Below are 20,920 nucleotides of genomic sequence, written 5' to 3'. Positions count from 1 at the left end.
TTTGTGTGGCTTTAAAGGAAGGACTGGTGCCCAAGGGACCAACTGCAGGGATGTCCCAGGAGCAGTGTCTGGGGTGCTTGGGGCTACAGCACAGAATTGAAGGTGGTATTCTCTGATTTGCATCCTTTGTTCCTTTGGGGACTTTTGAGTTTGAAAATAGTTCTTGATCAATTTTTGCATTTCAGATTGGCAATAATGAGAAAAAAAAGGAATGTGGTATGGGTGAGGTGGGGTTGGCCACTGGCCTCGTTTTTCTGCTTTGGTTTGGCTGCAGGTGTCAAGAGTTCATGCCTTTTGAATCAGAAAGTCCATTTTATTTTAAGGAAATAATCAGAAACAGAACTGAAAATATGTATATCAGGGTATTCACTGCACATTAGTTAAATATAATAAAAGTTGGAAACAGCCATTCTGGTGGAGATGTAAGGTATAAAACCACATTTTTGAAGAACTGTTAAGGCCATAGGAATGTGTCCACACTTAATATAATGTTAAGTGGGAAAGGGAGGAAGTGACTTTTGTTTAAATGAAATCAACTTGTATGTGTGCAGAATACAAGAGGAAGAAAACAATTGAGATTGTTAGCTCTCATTACTTTGAGTGGTGGAATAACAGCTAACTTTAATTTTATTCTTTGTGCTTTCTTTTTTTGTGGATTTTTTCCCCCCAGTGAGTTTATGATGATAATTATAGCTTTTATCGATTGCCTTACTCTATGCCAGGCACCAAGATAAATACTTTGTCCTCCAATATTTCATTTAATCCTTAAAACAACACTGTGGTCAGCGGTGTCATTCAGATGAGAAGCGGAGGTGCACAAAAGTTAAGGCACTTGCCTTATTAAATGATTATTAAGTGATTAAATGCAGAAGAGGGGATTAGAATCCAGATCATTTTGCTGCCAAAGCCTGAGCGCTTAATGGCTGTAATCTAACACCTCACTTTCCTCTTTTACTTCAAAGAAAATTAGGTATTAAGTAAATGGAAAGAAGATGATTGTCTCATTGCTTTCCTGTAGCCTGGAGAAAAACCAAGCTGAACTTTTTCTTATCCGGGTCTAAAACTGAGCCATAAGGAACCCAGAGCTACAACAGATATTTCGTCCCATGTTTATTTTCTTTCCAAGGCTCAGAGCAAAAGACATGCTCACGACCTCTCTGTGGGGTGATTTGGTCCTTACGCATTTCAGCTCTGGCTCCGGGGCTGCCATGGCCTGCGGGAAGAGAAGAGGTGGGCAGGAATGTAGCCAGGACTGGTGGCCCTCGCCACACCTGCTGCTGACACCCAAGCGTGGGCGGGATCCTCTTTTTTGAGTCATGACATGTAGCTGGAGACTTTTGTCCCTTCTCTCCTTTTCCTATTCTTTTTTCCTGGGTGAGTCACCAGCAGCTGCATGGCAGACTGTTCCTGTGGTATGTGACAGCTCTGTCCCCGGGGAGTCCAGTGCCGGCTGTGGATGGCCCACACCCTCTCCTCTGACTTGTTGGAGACCAGTGGTGGATCAGTTAATCATAAAAGCTGGATAAAGTAGGGAGTCATAGAAACTATCCATTTGATGTGAAAACTTATGTGCATTTGCTGACCTGGCTCCGTGTTTTTTTTCTTTCTTTCAATTTTTGCCAATGTCTTACTTTTTAGGTTCTTTAAGGCAGAGTGAGATTTTTAGAGGGCCCTTGGAAGCAATCTGGCTGGGAAATTGTGCATTTCTTTTATGACCTCCCCCTGCCACCCCCCAGTCTTTTACCCAACAACTCTTTAATTAGCATCTTTCATTATAGTGATTCTTTCCAAGGCAGCCAACCAGCTTTTCTAGAGATGACTCTCTTTTCACACTAGTGTTTCATTCATCAATGTAATCATTATTCATTTATATAATTATAAGTATCTCTGGCATAAGCAGGTTTGGGAACAGACATGATTGGTTCTTTTAAGTAGTTACAGACTTGAGCCCAGAAGCAGACGCAGGTGGTACTGCCGGCCGTGAGGATGGTGGGTCACTGGGCTTGGTTGTTTGATGTTGAAGGGGGCAGAGCACTCAGTCACTCCGAGTGGGCTGAGGGGGAGGAGCACGTGTAATGTGGAGTGGGAGCCACGGAAACTTCTCCCACTCGGTGGTGACTTGGGGGAGTCATTCACATCCCACTCCCCTCAGCTATCAAAGAGACAGCTCAGCCAGGCCTACAAACATATCTTCAGAACCTGAGAGCCCAGCCACGTGGTGAGATGACGATGGTCAAACTTTCTCCGGGGTCATTTCGGGGAGGAGATGGGAGGTTATGTGCATGCTTTGTACTCAAAAGAGAGAAAGTCAGCTTTCCCTTCTGCCTCCCCTCCGATGCTGAGGTACTGCCTACAGTGCATTTATCCCAGTGCCTGGCACGAATGAGGCCAGTCGGGGCCTTACTACCCCTGCCATTTTTCTTAGCTTTCTGCAGGTCACTCCACATGCTGGGTCTCTCCTTTGGTGTCCTTTGATTTTCCACTTTAGCAGTTGAATGTCTTTTCCTTTTAAGTGTTTTTCAGAAACTGAAGCCAGGGAAATGAGAAAGTCTTAGGGGAAAACAAAACAAAACCCAGTGATTACCATGCAGTGTAAATATAGGATTAATTTATTGGATGAGCTTAAGGAAATTGGAGCGATCTGGTATCTACTCCTGTTGCTTTAAGGATTACATTGGTGGTCCTTTATTCCCCCCAAGGCAATGATGTGTTTCCCGAGGAGCCTGACCTTTAAAGTAAACTTCTTCCAGCTGGTCTAAGATTGTAACTCTAACTGTCCTGTGTTGGAAAATGGTACCTTTCTCACATGTCAGATGAAAGGTGACCTCCTAGGAGGTAACCACAGACCAACGAGACTCAGCTCGTCAAATTATATTTCCTCCTCCCTCCCAGCAGAAGAAAGCTTTTGCCCAGTTACTTTATCATCCTCTAGAGCTGTTAAAGGAGATGGTTGTGGGAAATTCAAAATATATGGTAGACTAGGGGCTCCCTGGTGGCTCAGTGCTAAAGAATCCACCTGCCAATGCAGGAGATGCAGGAGACTCTGGTTTGATCCCTGGGTCAGGAAGATCCCCTGGAAGAGGGAATGTCAACCCATTCCAGTATTCTTGCCTGGAAAATCCCATGGACAGAGGACCCTGGTGGGCTACAGTCCGTGGGGTTGAAGAGTCAGACATGACTGAGCACCCACACACAGTAGACTGCAGTGCTTCTCAGCCTTGATGTGCACTCAGAGCCCTTGGGGATCTGGTTGAGATGCAGAGCCCGAATCAACAGGTCTGGGGTAGCCTGGGACACGCCTCTCTCACCAGCTTCCTAGGTGATGCTCCTGCAAGGTGGTCCACAGACATGGTGTGAGTGCCAAGGTTTTGTACTTTGTAAGTGTCATTCCCCCCACCTCCCACAGGCCCTGCTGTTGGGTAGGAATCCTGCACTCCAGTGTCAGAGAATTGGTTACCGAAGGTGTCAAGATGAGTCAGGTTAAACTTCACTGCCTTCCTCAGACAAGTCTGAATTTTTTCTGCATTGTCTGTAAGGCCACATTCCAGAACCAAACTTCTTACTCCTGCCTATGTCTATAGTACTAAATAATCTTCCAGCTATAGAAGAATTAGAAATGATGGACATACTAAAAGTAACATAATTAAAAATAGATTTGTCATTCTCTATTGTCTGGCATGGAAAAGAAAGCGAAAGTGTGAAAGTGTTAGTCACTCAGTTGTGTCTAACTCGTCTCTTTGCGACCCCATGGACTATAGCCAGCCAGGCTCCTCTGTCCATGGAGTTCTCCAGGAATACTTGAGTGGGTAGCTGCTTCATTCTCCAAGGGATCTTCCTGACCAAGGAATCGAACCCGGGTCTCCTGTTTTGCAGGCAGATTCTTTTTTTTTTTTAATTAATTTATTTATTTTAATTGGAGACTAATTACTTTACAATACTGTAGTGGTTTTTGCCATACATTGACATGAATCAGCCATGGGTTTATATGTGTTCCCCATCCTGAACCCCCCCTCCCACCTCCCTCCCTATCCTATCCCTCAGGGTCATCCCAGTGCACCAGCCCTGAGCACCCTGTCTCATGTATTGAACCTGGACTGGTGATCTTTTTCACATGAATCAGCCATGGGTTTATATGTGTTCCCCATCCTGAACCCCCCCTCCCACCTCCTATCCCTCAGGGTCATCCCAGTGCACCAGCCCTGAGCACCCTGTCTCATGTATTGAACCTGGACTGGTGATCTTTTTCACATATGATAATAAACATGTTTCAATCCTATTCTCTCAAATCATCCCACCCTTGCCTTCTCCCACAGAGTCCAAAAGACTGTTCTATACATCTGTGTCTCTTTTGCTGTCTCTCATATAGGGTCATTGTTACCATCTTTCTAAATTCCATATATATGCATTAATATACTGTATTGGTGTTTTTCTTTCTGACTTACTTCACTCTGTATAATAGGCTTCAGTTTCATCCACTTCATTAGAACTGATTCAAATGCATTCTTTTTAATGGCTGAGTAATACTCCATTGTATATATGTACCACAGATTTCTTATCCATTTGTTTGCCGATGGATATCTAGGTTGCTTTCATGTCCTGGATATTATAAACAGTGCTGTGATGAACATTGGGGTACGCGTGTCTCTTTCAATTCTGGTTTCCTCAGTGTGTACGCCCAGGAGTGGGATTGCTGCATCGTATGGCAGTTCTATTTCCAGTTTTTAAAGGAATCTCCACACTGTTCTCCATAGTGGCTGTACTAGTTTGCATTCCCACCAACAGTGTAAGAGGGTTCCCTTTTCTCCACACCCTCTCCAGCATTTATTGCTTGTAGACTTTTGGATACCAGCCATTCTGACTGGCATGAAATGGTACCTCATTGTGGTTTTGATTTGCGTTTTTCTGATAATGAGTGATGTTGAGTATCTTTTCATATGTTTGTTAGCCATCTGTATGTCTTCTTTGGAGAAATGTCTGTTTAGTTCTTTGGACCATTTTTTGATTGGGTCGTTTAGTTTTCTGGAATTGAGCTGCAGGAGTTGCTTGTATATTTTTGAGGTTAATTCTTTGTCAGTTGCTTCATTTGCTATTATTTTCTCCCATTCTGAAGGCTGTCTTTTCACCTTGCTTATAGTTTCCTTCGTTGTGCAAAAGCTTTTAAATTTAATTAGGTCCCATATTTTTTTTTTTTTTCTTATTTCCATTACTCTAGAAGGTGGGTCATAGAGGATCCTGCTGTGATTTATGTCAGAGAGTGTTTTGCCTATGTTTTCCTCTAGGAGTTTTATAGTTTCTGATCTTACGTTTAGATCTTTAATCCATTTTGAGTTTATTTTTGTGTATGGTGTTAGAAAGTGTTCTAGTTTCATTCTTTTACAAGTGGTTGACCAATTTTCCCAGTACCACTTGTTAAAGAGTTGTCTTTTCTCCATTGTATATTCTTGTGCAGGCAGATTCTTTACAGTCTGAGCCACCAGGGAAGCCTGTCTGGCATGGAAAGACATCTGCAAATTGTTGAGTAAGAAAAATTCAGGTGGCTTAATGCTTTCTCTTCTCCTATTTGAGGCTTTACAAAAATATTAAGCATGCATTTTCATAAATAATTTAAAAATCTATAATGATATTTTCAATTTGAAAAAAATACCTAAAGCAATAAAACTGTTGAATCATCCTTGGGCCAAATGTGAATGAAAGCAATAAAGAATCAGAACCCTGTGGTCAGTCCTATCCCATTAGGGTATATCTCACATTTCAAGAGTAGTCAGGTATCCAGTTCACAAACAGATAACATTTGAATCAGTCCCTGATACAGGGACTTAGAAATCTAAAGTGAAGATAATGATGGGCATGGATGGAATAATGGAAGGAAAGATGCTCTTTTTACTGACTGCACAGGACATGTCAGGTCCTCCACTGAGGGGCTTTCAGACGTTCTATTCTTATCCTCCCCAATGTTGGATGGTGAATTTCCCACTTTACAGATGAAGAAACTGAGGCTCAGAGAAGGTGACTCCCTGGGGTTACACAGTGACACATTAGGATTTGAACGCTGGGCCCTCTGACTCTGAATCCTGTGCTTTTTGAAAAGTCGTTTGGGTTTCCTGGACAGCTTGGCCACTTCCAACCTCTCCTCTCTTCTCTTTTTTTAGACGACTCAACCGGAACCTGTTGCACACGTTACCAGAGCTGCTGTTCCAGAATAACCAGGCTCTGTCGAGGCTGTGAGTGACGCTCCATGGATGAAAGCTCTCTCTGTGGTCTTATCCCGTGCCCTGTTGGGGGTGGGGGAGCAGTGTGTGGTCAGTGGAGCCTGGACATTCCCATGACCGTGACCCCCACACTCCTCACCTGGCAGGCATCATCCGGGTGATCTAAGGCAATCTTTCTGCAGTGCTTTTAGGGACATTTCTCTGTGGCAAGCACTAGATAGAATTGGTAGTCTGTCCAGTTCTGTGTGCTGCCCCTGGCAGTGTGGTGTGGTGATGTTCTTGGGGTGGGCATACTTGCCAGTCGTGATGCCAGACTTTATAGAGAGGACAGTTCTCATGCATCTCTTGCTGCCTTTGATAACCTGCCTTGGGTGGAAGGTTTATTCATTCAAATAAGCCCTTCTTGGATCTATTTTCAACTCAGAGTAATGAGGTCTGCCAGCTTGTTAAAAGCATGAAGTCATGCTTTTATTTGTTGTAAATGTGTTTCTTTCAAGTTTAAAATGTAGTGGCCAATTCTGTGGCTCCATGATTTACCAGATATGTCTGTAATTGTTCTCCTGTACAATTGTGGGATCTTGGGTTGGACAGGACCTTAGAGATTACCTAAGGAATCTCTTCTGCAGCCTCTTAGTGTATGTATAGTCTTTTAATCTTTGCTTGGCTACTTCCAGTGGGGAGTTCATCACCTCCTTGGGCAGCCAATTCCATTGTTGGACACATCTGTGTATTAGAAACATTTTCTTAACTTTGAACGCTAAATAGGTTTTTAATAATTTTTGATTTTTCTAGCTTTGCTTTCTGTAAGTACCTAGAACAATCAAGGACAGTACTTTTGTTCAATTTTGAGGAGTTTTCAGGTTTTTTAATTTTGAGTTGGGAGGTTTAGTTATCATTAACAAACCTGAAAAACCATTGGTTTGGACCTTCTGTGTGCCCAGCAGAGCACTGTGTGAGATACTGGGCTGCTGGTTCTTCCCTGAAGAAGCTTATAGGACCCCATGTAGGTGGTGGTGCATGTAAGTCTGGAGATGCAATGGGTAAGACAAGGGGTGGAGGCTGGGTGGGGTCGGCACCATGGGGCTGCAGAGTGCTGAGAGGTGTGCCTGTGGAGCCTGGAGCTTGATCTCTCTTCTCTGATTAAATATGGCTAGTTCTTTCCACCTCTGTCCTGATTGCCGCTCCTTGGTAAGCCCGGTGGTCTGAAGGCAGCCACAGAATTTCTCATGGATCCTGCTTTCGAGGTTTTGTTTTAGGGTGGAGCTCTAACTTTCAGTTCTGTCCCTTTCAGTTCTGTCTCTCTGGTCACTTTCTGTTTCCTTCTTCTGACCTGGAGGTCTCTCCACAGAGGTGGAGACGATCTCTCAGTGAGAATCTCTTCTGCTGGCCTTTGCCACCCTTGGGCTTGAGCTAGGCCTTCTCTGTCAGCCCCCCTATAACTGGTAGGCTGGCCCTTTGGTGCCAGGCACATCCAGGGTGGTTTGACTTTTCTTTCCTTGATGGCTGAAGGCACAAGATCCTTCCCAGCAGCCTAGGCACCCCCTTAGCCTGGGGGCCAGCTCTTGCACACAAGGTCCATGCTGCTACTGGTCCCTGGTGGGCAGCTGGCCTTGTCCTGACTGAGCCCCAGCAGCTCTCGTTTTCTCTTGTTCTGTCCTTTCTCCAAGCTGCCTCTTATGGGAGTTATCACAACTTTCAGTTTAATTCAGTCGCTCAGTCGAGTCCGACTCTTTGCAACCCCATGAATTACAGCACGCTAGACCTCCCTGTCATCACCAAACTCCCGGAGTTTACCCAAACTCATGTCCATCGAGTTGGTGATGCCATCCAGCCATCTCATCTTCTATCGTCCCCTTCTCCTCCTACCCCAATCCCTCCCAGCATCAGAGTCTTTTCCAATGAATCAACTCTTTGCATGAGGTGGCCAAAGTATTGGAGTTTCAGCTTCAACATCAGTTGTTCCAATGAACACCCAGGACTGATCTCCTTTAGGATGGACTGGTTGGACCTCCTTGCAGTCCAAGGGACTCTCAAGAGTCTTCTCCAACACCACAGTTCAAAAGCATCAATTCTTCGGCACTCAGCTTTCTTCACAGTCCAACTCTCACATCCACACATGACCACTGGAAAAACCATAGCCTTGATTAGATGGACCTTTGTTGGCAAAGTAATGTCTCTGCTTTTCAATATGCTATCTAGGTTGCTCATAACTTTCCTTCCAAGGAGTAAGCGTCTTTTAATTTCATGGCTGCAATCACCATCTGCAATGATTTTGGAACCCCAAAAAATAAAGTCTGACACTGTTTCCACTGTTTCCCCATCTATTTCCCATGAAGTGATGGGACCAGATGCCATGATCTTCGTTTTCTGAATGTTGAGCTTTAAGCCAACTTTTTCACTCTCCTCTTTAACTTTCATCAAGAGGATTTTTAGTTCCTCTTAACTTTCTGCCATAAAGGTGATGTCATCTGCATATCTGAGGTTATTGATATTTCTCCTGGCAATCTTGATTCCAGCTTGTGCTTCTTCCAGTCCAGCGTTTCTCATGATGTACTCTGCATATTAAGTTAAATAAGCAGGGTGACAATATACAGCCTTGATGTACTCCTTTTCCTGTTTGGAACCAGTCTGTTGTTCCGTGTCCAGTTCTAACTGTTGCTTCTTGACCTGCATACAGGTTTCTCAAGAGGCAGGTCAGGTAGTCTGGTATTCCCATCTCTTTCAGAATTTTCCAGTTTATTGTGATCCACACAGTCAAAGGCTTTGGCATAGTCAATAAAGCAGAAATAGATGTTTTCCTGGAACTCTCTTGCTTTTTCAATGATCCAGTGGATGTTGGCAATTTGATCTCTGGTTCCTCTGCCTTTTGTAAAACCAGCTTGAACATCTGGAAGTTCATGGTTCACGTATTGCTGAAGCCTGGCTTGGAGAATTTTGAGCATTACTTTACTAGCGTGTGAGATGAGTGCAATTGTGCGATAGTTTGAGCATTCTTTGGCATTGCCTTTCTTTGGGATTGGAATGAAAACTGACCTTTTCCAGTCCTGTGGCCACTGCTGAGTTTTCCAAATTTGCTGGCATATTGAGTGTAGCGCTTTCACAGAATCATCTTTTAGGATTTGAAATAGCTCAACTGGAATTCCATCACCTCCACTAGCTTTGTTCGTAGTGATGCTTCCTAAGGCCCACTTGACTTCATATTCCAAGATGTCTGGCTCTAGGTCAGTGATCACACCATCGTGATTATCTGGGTCATGAAGATCTTTTTTGTACAGTTCTTCTGTGTATTCTTGCCACCTCTTCTTAATATCTTCTGCTTCTGTTAACTCTCTGCAAAAATTCATCCTGAACATCTTTTCTCCTGGTCTCCTTCTGTGCTTTTCTTTTCCCTTCTCTTAAGCCCTCTTAGCCCTTTGCACATTGGCCCCTACTCTCCCAGCATTATTCACCTGCTTTGACTTTCTTCCCTTCGGTCACGTGGATGCCCTTCACCATCTAGGGTTTGGAGCAAGTCCCTTGTTGCTGTTAAGTTCTGGACACTGCTTTGATCCTCCGTCATTTATTTTATTTTTAAAAACTTTTAAATTTATTTTTAAATTTCAGCTTTGCTAAGGTATAATTAACAAAATTGAAATTACTTAAAGTGTGTCCTGTGATAATTTGATATACACATGCATGATGAAAGGGTCCCCTGCTTCCATCTAGTTCTTTAACGTATCCATTATCTCACATATTATTGAAGGGATTCAAGTTTTACTTTTTTGGTAAATTCCAATTATGTTAGGACTGTGTTTCAACAATAGTCATCATGTCATACATTAGATTGTACTCTGTTACCAGCCTCTCTCTATTTGTCCATCCCACAGCCTCTGGCAACCACTTTTCTACTCTGCTTCTATGAATTTGACTTTTTTTTTAGATTCCTCATGTAAGTGATAGCAGGCTTCCCTGGTGGCTCAGATGGCAGAGAATCTGCCTAGGAGACCCAGGTTCAATCCCTAGGTTGGGAAGATCCCCTGGAGAAGGAAATGGCACTCCAGTATTCTTGCCTGGGAAATCCCATGAACATAGAAGCCTGGTGGGCTACAGTCTGTGGGGTCGCAAAGACTCAGACACGACTGAGCAACTTATACACACACACATAAGTGATACCATGCAGTATTTGTCTTCGGCTTATTTCACTTAGCATAATCCCCTGGGGGCCACCCATGCTGTCACAAATGGAAGGGTTTCCTTCTTTCTCATGGCTGAATTATATTCTACTGTATATGTGGTTACTGTATATGTTGATCCATCTATCTATCTAGTCCCTAACTAAGCCAGTCCTTATGCAGAGCACTGTTGGCCTGGATGAAGGGAGACTATTTTCTCTAGCTCTCCTCTTCTTTTTAACCATTGAAAAATTGAAGTATAGTCAATTTACAATGTTACTTTCTACTGTATAGCCAAGTTATACCCATATATATATGTATATATATACATTCTTTTTCATAATGGTTTATCATAGGATGTTTAATATAGAAGGTCCTTGTTGTTTATTTTTATATAGTAGTGTGTATATGTTAATTCCAAACCCCTAATTTATATCTCCTCCTGCCCCCTGCTATCCTTTTTAGTAATTAACCATAAGTTTGTTTTCTATGTCTGTGAGTCTGTTTTGTAAATAAGTTCATTTATATAATTTTCTTTGGATTTCACATATAAATGATATTATAGCATATTTGTCTTTCTCTTTCTGACTTACTTCACCTAATATGATAATCTCTGGGTCCATCCATGTTGCTGCAAAAGGCATTATTTCATTTCTTTTTTTAATAAGTGAGTAGTATTCTGTTGTATATCCTGGTGGCTCAGATGGTAAAGACTCTGCCTGCAATACAGGAGACCTGAGTTCTTCCCGGGTCAGGAAGATTCCCTGGAGAAGGAAATGGCAACCCACTCCAGTGTTCTTGCCTAGAAAATCCCGTGGACAGAGAAGCCTGGCAGGCTACAGTCCATGGGGTCACAAAGAATCAGACTGAGCGACTAACACTAACTAACTATATATACACATCTTTATCCATTCATCTACTCATGGGCATTTTAGGTTGCTTCCATGTCTTGGCTATTGTATATACTGCTGCTATGAACATTGGGGTATATGTATCTTTTTGAATTAGAGTTTGCTCTGGATATATGCCCAGGGATTGCTGGATCATATGGTAACACTATTTTTAGTATGTTTTTTTAAGGAACCTCCATACTCTTCTCCATAGTGACTATACCAATTTACATTCCCACCAACAGGGTAGGAGGAGGGTTCCTTTTTCTCCACGTCCTCTCCAGCATTTATTATTTATAGACTCTTTAATGATGGCCATTCTAACTGTGTGAAGTGATACCGCACTGTAGTTTTGATTTGCATTTCTCTGATAATTAGCAATATTGAACATCTTTTCATGTGCCTGTTGGCCATCTGGATATCTTCTTTGGAAAAAAGTCTATTTAGGGCTTCTGCTCATTTTTTGATTGGACTTTTTTTTTTATATTAAGCTGGATGAACTGTTTGTATACCTTGGAAATTAATCTCTTTCAGTAGCATCATTTGCAAATATTTTCTCCCAGTCTGTAGACTGTCATTTTGTTTCCTCTTGATATTTCTTAAGCCCACCTGTGAGTACAGGTGTTCAGGCTGATGTGACTTTGGGGAGGACTGCTGTGCAGCACTCCCCATGTAGATCAGCCTAGAGCTTAAATTCATGACCAGGGACAGTACTTCCTGATGCCTCTCCAGTTCAGGTCATCTCAAAACGGGTACATGCTGAGAAGAAATGATTAAACAAGACTTTTTATTGATCTGGATGTTTATCCCTGGTGTTAGGACCCTGTATTTTTTCCTCTGGTGATGGTTATAGGGAAGGATGCAGGAGCAAGTGCCTAAAGACTTACTTGCTAATATTCTTTTCTATCCTTCTCATCCCCAATCCACTGACTTGAGCATCTGGCATTCCAAACATCTCTGTTTACTCTCCCAGTGGTCTGGCTGAGGAGCATTTGGGCATTCCTGCTTCCAGAAACAGGACCTGCAGGCTGGTGGGGTGGGCTGGGGTGGGCTGGGGTATGGTAAGGGCATCAGCAGCAGACTCATGGGCTCCTCTTGACAGGAAACAAGGCACAGTGGGGACCAGAGGTGTGAGGGGTATTTCTAGTTCTTTCTGACCATCTACTTTATTGTCCCACTTCTCCCGGCAGACCAGTGTCTTAGGTTTACCAGCAGCATCTCAGTTCCACTGTGACTTTGGTTGACACCATGGTCACTCCTCTCTTACTTCCTGTGACTTTGGAGCTCAGATCCCCTTGTGTCTGTGGTCCCAGCCCAGATTTCTAGGGAAAGAATCCGATTGGCCCATCTTCGGCCAGGCTTCACCCCTGGGCCAAGGGGATGAGTTGTGGGCAGTGGGACTGTCTGGCGCAGTCACACTCTGGACCCCCCCATAGGAGGAGGGTAAGAGGGGAGGCAGGGCTTGGTGTTTCTGGTCTCTCATCTGGTGATGTTTCTTCTCCTTTGAGAGATCCGTTACTAATCCTTTTCAACTGGAACAAGTCACAGATTTTTTCCCCCCACTGGGGTCATTATGCTATATCAGCATGACAATGAGAGACCAGGTGTGCAGGGTAAGGAGCTGACACAAAGCCTGTCAGGTGGAGTGTGGCCCACATGTCAACTGATTTTGTCTGTGAAGCTTCCAGCGGTTAAAATCCTGTGGCTGGTTATTCCTCACTAACGTTTCTCCAGTTGGTGGATTAGTCAGCCCATTTCTTTCCACGTTCAGGATGAGAGAGATGATTGGTTTGGACCAAGAGCAGTTTGGTAATCGGGTTGAAAATAGACACCAGGCCTTGAAGGGACCATGAAAAGTCTGAAAATGGGCTTGATGTAGAACTCTAGCGTTTGGGGATTGACCCTAAGGTCAATAAAATATGATTACAAACGTGTTCACTGCAGCATAATTTAGAATGTTGAAATATAGAATATTGAAAAGAATATAACAACCAAAATGTGCAACCTTGGGGGAACGATTAAGTAAACTTTGGTATATCTACTTGGTGGAATATTTATATCCTTGTCAGAAATGGCCTTTATGAAAGACGTAGAGTGATGCAGATAAATGTTTGTGATACCAAAGCCAGCATGCAAACTTGTTTTGACTAAGATCACTAAACAAATCACTCCAAAGGGTGCACAGGAAAATGACTACAAAATGCCAACAGGCGTTACCTCTGGGTGACTTTCTTCTTTATATTTCCCAGGTGTTCAATAAAAAGAGTATATATTTTTTAAAAATGTTTATTTATTTGGCTGCACTGTGTCCTAGTTGTGGTGTATGGGATCCTTTAGTTGAGGCGGTTTCCCGACCAGGGGTGGAATCTGGCCCCCGGCATCGTGAGCACCAAGTCCTAGCCACTGGATGCCCAGGGAAGTCCCAGAGTACATTATTTTATGACAGGAGATTTTCCCATTTTTGTATGCAGTGGAAAACCTCTGTTGTCTGAATTAAAGTCAACACTAGATAAATAATGTTGGGGCACTTCCTTGAACCCCGTTGAGCCTGAGGTTCTTCTACCAGATAATGTCTGCCTCACAGGCTGTTGTGGAGATTAAAGAAGGGTGTAACTTCCTCTCATATCAGGTGTAGGCTTGTAGCACATTGTAGGTGCTCAGAAAATCAGTGAATTTCCCTTTTATCGATGAAGCAGTGCAAGCTCAGAGGGTTTATGACTTGTTCAAGGAGTTGAGTCAAATTTGAACCCTGCTGTGTCTGATATCTAAGCTCATCCTTTCTCATTATCCACCTACACCCTCTCTACCGCCTGCTATACTCACCCACCTGCTCATCCACCCATCCACTTGCTGATACCCCACCCACCTCTCATCTGATCATCTACCACAACCCTTCCAGCCTTCCTCTCTGTGCTCCCATTTACCCATCTACCAACCCATCTTCAATTCGACCATCTCTCCATCCTCTATCTCCTTCCACTGGTCCTCACATCTAACACCCTCCCACTCACCTATACATCTGCCTGCCCATCCAGTCTTTCACTCATTTACCCACCAAACCCACCCATTCACTCTGCACTTACCCATCTACCAACATAGCCATAAACCTACCACACACCCATCTATTCCCCCCATGCCTCACCCACCCTCCCTTCTCCTCTCCTCACCACATCCACCTTCCCTCTCACCTTCCATCTACTGGCCCATCCACCCCCGACCCACCCACCCAACATTTACAGAGGACCTCTTATGGGCCAGGCACTGTGGTCAGTGCTGAGAACACTTGACGGCTGTGTGAGACAGCTGGGGTGGGGGAGGCGCTGTGCCTCCAGAGGTGAGGATTCCTCACTAGTGCTCTTTGAAAGTGGTCTGCATCCTCTGACCTGACAGCAGTTTGGTGTGTCATTGTGTGGTGGAGGGAGCAGATGCTTAACTGGTTGGACCTGTGTCTCCTTGCCAGGAGTGGTTATACCCTGGTGGCAGGTTAACTAGATTTAAGATCAGCTTCCTCACCTGACAGCCACCACGCGAGTATGTGGCGATGTTGTTTCACAGATACACATAGGGGTTAAGGTTAGGGTTAGAGAGAGATTTGAACCTTCCTCCTTCTCTTATGGGGCTTCCCTGGTGTCTCAGTAGTAAAGCCTGCCAATACAGGAGACTCAGGTTCGATCCCTGGGTCAGGAAGATCCCCTGGAGAAGGAAGATGGCAATCCCCTGCAGTATTCTTGCCTGGGAAATCTCATAGACAGAGGAGCCCCGTGGGCTACAGTCCATGGGGTTGCAAAGAGTTGGACAGGACTTAGCGACTAAACAACAATAACGTCTTAGAGCAGCAAAACCGAGTCTTCACCCACTTTGGATGGGGGAGCACCGTGTGTGTCAACTGCCTGTGAACTCCCAGATTTGGGACTTGGAGAGGAGTTGCTCCCGCTGCCTTGCCATCCCTCCTCTTGCCGGTTTCATCCCCATCCTCATTCAGAGGCCGCTCTGGAAACCCAGCTCCTCTGGGCTTCTTTTTAGCCTTGACAAGATTGACCTTTTGTGTCTCTGCTGGGCCCGGAGGGGGTGAGGGTGGGTGATTAAGGGCAGCCTGGGGTATTTATTTCCCCTTATTTATATCCCCGCCGTGAGGGCCAGGATAACTCATTACCAGGGCCGTGGTGGCTGGCGAGGCGCCTCTGTGATGTCCTGCCGGAGCCCTGTTGAAGAATGCCTGACCCCGCTGACCCCGTCTCGAGCTAGGTTTAATTAAACTGTCAGCAGTGGTCAGAAGAACAAAGCCTCCCTCCCCGTCCTGGTCGCCAGCCCCCATCAGAGGCAGGGGGCATTCTCTGCTGAAATGAAGAACTGTTAAAAATGGATCTGTCTTGCCTCTGAGGGAAATTACCCGAAGCAGGAAGGTGACCTCGCTTTAGTGACATGCCCACTCCAGGCAGCAGATCTACGGGACTGAACCGGCCTCGGACCCCGAGCATGAGGAACAGGGCTCCCTCCTGTCAGAGCTGCCTTAACACACCATCCCTCACCCCTAGACTCTCCCTTTCCCAGAAAGGAATTTCGTGAACTTTGTCTGTGAGATGTTAAGTCAGTGAGGTGTTTCTGGCACAGGTAGGAAGGTTTGGGGAAGTTCAGTTCAGTTCAGTTCAGTTCAGTCGCTCAGTCGTGTCCAACTCTTTGTGACCCCATGCCAGGCCTCCCTATCCATCACCAACTCCCAGAGTTGACTCAAACTCATGTCCATTGAGTAGGTGATGCCATCCAACCTTCTCATCCTCTGTTGTCCCCTGCTCCTCCCGCCTTCAATCATTCCTAGCATCAGGGTCTTTTCAAATGAGTCCTTTGCATCAGGTGGCCAAAGTATTGGAGTTTCAGCTTCAGCATCAGTCCTTCCAATAAATATTCAGGACTGATCTCCTTTAGGATGGACTGGTTGGATCTCCTTGCAGTCCAAGGGACTCTCAAGAGTCTTCTCCAACACCACAGTTCAAAAGCATCAATTCTTCAGTGGTCAGCTTTCTTTATAGCCCAACTCTCACATCCATACATGACTACTGGAAAAAACATAGCTTTAACTAGATGGACCTTTGTTGAAAGTGCTGCACTCAATATGCCAGCAAATTTGGAAAACTCAGCAGTGGCCACATGACTGGAAAAGGTCAGTTTTCATTCCAATCCCAATGAAAGACAATGCCAAAGAATGCTCAAACTGCCATACAATTGTACTCATCTCACACACTATCAAAGTAATGCTCAAAATTCTCCAAGCCAGGCTTCAACAGTATGTGAACCGTGAACTTCCAGATGTTCAAGCTGGATTTGGAAAAGGCAGAGGAACCAGAGATCAAATTGCCAACATCCGTTGGGTCATCAAAAATGTTTGGGGAAGTTTGAGGTCAAATAAGGTTCTCTGGGAATTGCTTTCAGCCCCTTTAGTCCACTCGTAGGGGACATGTAGGGTGTTGCTGAACTGATCTGATTGCAAAACTCTTCAAAGTTTTATTTTTAGGGAAAACCTAGATCTGTGAGTCTAGTGTCAGATAACTTGCTGAGGTCACAGTCAGTAAGGATCAGAGCTGAGATTTTTTTTAAATTTTTAATTGGAGGATAATTGTTGCACAATATTGTGTTGGCTTCTTCCCTACAACAGTGTGAATCAGCCATAAGTGTACTTATGTCTCCTCCGTCTTGAACCTCCCTTCAACTCCCACCCCTCCCGGCTGTCACAGAGCACCTCAGTTGAACTCCTTGTGTTACACAACAGCTTCCCAATACCTATCTATTTTACATATGGTAATGTTTATGTTTCAGTGCTACTTTCTCCATTCATCTCCCTCTTCTCCTTTCCCTGCTGTATCCAAAGTTTGTTCTCTAGGTCTGTGTCTCCATTCCTGCCGTGCAAATAGGGTTCATCAGTACTATTTTTCTAGATTCCATATATATATATATATATATATATGTTAATATATGATTTTTGTTTTCCTCTTTCTGATTTACTTCATTCTGTATAACAGGCTCTAGGTTCATCCACCTCACTAGAACTGACTCAAATGTGTTCCTTTTTATGGCTGAGTAATATTCCATTGTATGTACCACAGCTTTATGCATTCATGTGTGTGTGGACATCTAGGTTGCTTCCATGTCCTAGCTATTGTAAACAGTGTTACAATGAACATTGACGTACAATGAGATATTGCCTCATACCATCATCAAAAAATCTACAAACAATAAATGCTGGAGATGGTGTGGAGAAAATGGAAACCTCTTGCACTGTTGGTGGGAATGTAAATTGATTCAGCCATGATGGAGAACAGTACGGAGATTCCTTTAAAAACTAGGAATAAAACTACCATATGACCCAGCAACCCACCACTGGGCATATATCCTGAGAAAACCATAATTGTAAAAGACAGAGCTGAGGTTTGAAAACAGGTCCCCCTGATCCCAGACCCACATTCTTATCTCTAAAGCATCAGCACTTAAAATAGTGTGGGAATCAGCACTGCCATCAAAGACCCCAAGTTAATGGGTGTGGAAGGGCCCAAGGATCTGCATTATTGGTAAGTCTGGTCTCGTCCACACTTTGAGAAGCCTTGTTCCCCAGCATGCTTGCTGAGTCTTAGGTGGGGACCCCTTTTTGGGCAGAGCCCCTGTCTGCCTCTGCACGGGTTGGTTCTGGAGTGAGAGCCCCATGAACAAAGACCCTCCCAAGGGCAGATGCTTCACCTCTTGCTGCCATGCAGAGAGCGATTTGGGGATTATGAGTTGGCAATTAGGGAGCACTCTGGGCTCTCAAAGTGCTTTCCAATCATTAAATCTCTGCCTGCTGTCAAGGCTCAAGTGAAAATGCACACGTCCCACTGGGCTGGCCCCGGAGCCTCTATCGAAGAGGGCGGCCAGCACAAGATTGGCGACCAGCACACCAGAGTGGCTGACATGGCCCAGCATGGAAGGATGTCCTCAGCACAGCCTCGGCCTTGGCCCCCAGCTCCCCTCACGGCCCCACCCACCCCCTACCCCCAACTGCCTCACAGCCATACTTTTGTGAGCCTTCACAAATAAGGATAGTCAGGGAATGCAGGGCCTGGGGCAGAGCTGGAGGCAAGAGCTGTGGATAGGTCGTCCTTAGGGATTACATCCTGCTGGGGACCTTTTAGAGGGGCTCAAAGGAATAAAAAGCAGCCAGTTCTCTCCTATAGCTTGATAAAATCGGTAAGGAATAAACAATTCATAAGCACTGAGAAGAGGGGAGTGCACACAGGAGGGGGCTCTTATGAATAACTTCTAGGGGTGTGGGGATTTTTAAAAAACCATCTCAAACATTATATAAATAATTCTGCTGTGATATTGATCATTTGGAAAATAGAGAAAAGCAAAGAAAGATAAGAGATAAGAGATTTATTTTTTTTTCCAGTTAAACAAGGCATTTAAAAATGCTTGAGCCATCATTCCAATATTTTTTTTAAAGAGAGTTGAATACCATTGGTTAAGCACTTATGTGCCAAATAATTTCTGGGCATTTTCTCTTTTTCATTGTTGCAGTCCTAAGCGATGATTATCCCCATTTTACAGTTGAGAATTGAGGCATGGTTGAGTTAAGTAAATCGGTCACATAGCTAGTTGTTACCCACTATGCTGTACTGCCTTTTGTAATAGAAAATTTTAGAAAACAGAGGAACAGAAAGAAAAGAGAGATCACTCAGGAGTCTTTTGGGGAAGTAGGTTTAAAGTCAGGTGTTGAAGGCTGTGGCAGACATAGGTGGGTGGAGGGGGTGCAGTTGCCCCCCAGCAGGGACCCCGCAATTGTAGTGTGTTTTGTGGATGTCGGCCTGGGAGGAGGTTGCAGATGCGCTGTGTCTTTTAGAATGAGGCATCTGGAATGAGTGAGAGCCAGAGGACCACAGAGGCTCTCCTCTCCTCCTCTACTGTCTGCACCCGGAGCACGAGGGACAGATGGGCCCACATTGCTCCCTTAGTTTGTCTGAAATGCTACCTCCCTGTCACAGTGCTTCCCTCCCCAGACAAAACTGACTGTTGCCTCTTAATGCCCTCTTTTTCCCCCTTTATAACATTTTTGGTTTTTTGCAGTAAAATATATACAACTTAATACTTACCATTTTGGTACTTCTCAGGTGGTGCCAGTGGTAAAGAATCTGCCTGTCAACACACCAGACGTGAGAGACTCGGGTTCAATCCCTGAGTTGGGAAGATCCCCTGGAGAAGGAAATGGCAATCCACTCCAGTATTCTTGCCTAGGAAATCCCATGGGCAGAGGAACCTGGCAGGCTATGGTCCACAGGGTTGCAGAGAATTGGACAAGACTGAGCACACTCACGCATACATATAGTACCTACAATTTTAACCATTTGCAAGTGTACAGTTTAGTGACACTAACTACATTCACAATGCTGGGTAACTACCACTGTCTATACCCAAAGCTTCTCACCATCCCCAATAGAAACCCTGTACCTATTAAATAGTAGCTCCCCTTTTCTCCCTCTCCCCATAGTCCTGGTAACCTCTAGTCTACCTTCTGTCTCGCTGAATTTGCCTATTCTAATTTGCCTCATGTAAGTGAAGATATTACTTTGCCAACAAAGGTGCATCTAATCAAAGGTTTGGTTTTTCCAGTAGTCATGTATGGATGTGAGAGTTGGACAATAAAGAAAGCTGAGTGCTGAAGAATTGATGTTTTTGAACTGTGGTGTTGGAGAAGACTCCTGAGAGTCACTTGGAGTGCAAGGAGATCCAACCAGTCCATCCTAAAGGAGATCAGTCCTGAATATTCATTGGAAGGACTGATGCTGAAGCAGAAACTCCAATACTTTGGCCACCTGATGCGAAGAACTGACTCATCTGAAAAGACTCTGATGCTGGAAATGATTGAAGGCGGGAGGAGAAGGGGACGACAGAGGATGAGAAGGTTGGATGGCATCACTGACTCAATGGACATGAGTTTGAGTCAACTCTGGGAGTTGATGATGGACAGGGAGGTCTGGCATGCTGCTGTCCATGGGGTCACAAAGAGTCGGACACGACTGAGCGACTGAACTGAACTGAAGTGGAATCATACAGTATTTGCCATTGTGACTGGCTTATTTCACTTCAGTTCAGTTCAGTTCCTCAATCGTGTCCAACTCTTTGCGACCCCATGGACCGCAGCATGCCAGACCTCCCTGTCCGTCACCAACTCCCAGAGTCTACTCAAACTCATGTCCATTGAGTCGGTGATGCCATCCAGCCATCTCATCCTCTGTCGTCCCTTTCTCCTCCTGCCCCCAATCTCTCCCAGCATCAGAGTCTTTTCCAATGAGTCAACTCTTTGCATGAGGTGGCCAAAGTATTGGAGTTTCAGCTTTAGCGTCAGTCCTTCCAATGAACACCTAGGACTGATCTCCTTTAGGATGGACTGGTTGGACCTCCTTGCAGTCCAAGGGACTCTCAAGAGTCTTCTCCAACACCACAGTTCAAAAGCATCAATTCTTCGGCACTCAGCTTTCTTCACAGTCCAACTCTCATATCCATACATGACCACAGGAAAAACCATAGCCTTGACTAGACAGAACTTTGATGGCAAAGTAATGTCTCTGCTTTTGAATATGCTATCTAGGTTGCTCATAACTTAACTTCCAAGGAGTAAGCATCTTTTAATTTCATGGCTTCAGTTACC

The 20,920-nt window shown here is 44.5% G+C and overlaps 1 protein-coding gene across 1 annotated transcript in view; it reads left to right on the top strand.

Annotated features, from left to right (window-relative positions):
• The window catches only part of SLIT1 (slit guidance ligand 1), a 172,041-nt gene that overhangs the window by 22,937 nt on the left and 128,184 nt on the right, over window positions 1-20,920 (top strand). The window contains exon 4 of the mRNA XM_002698413.7: window positions 6,150-6,221. Within this exon, the coding sequence (XP_002698459.1) occupies window positions 6,150-6,221 (72 nt within the window). The remainder of the gene's footprint in view (window positions 1-6,149; window positions 6,222-20,920) is intronic.

Source organism: Bos taurus, chromosome 26 (genome assembly GCF_002263795.3).
Source record: "Bos taurus isolate L1 Dominette 01449 registration number 42190680 breed Hereford chromosome 26, ARS-UCD2.0, whole genome shotgun sequence".
NCBI classification, from domain to species: domain Eukaryota; kingdom Metazoa; phylum Chordata; class Mammalia; order Artiodactyla; family Bovidae; genus Bos; species Bos taurus.
This window is presented reverse-complemented; position numbering and strand designations above follow the sequence as displayed.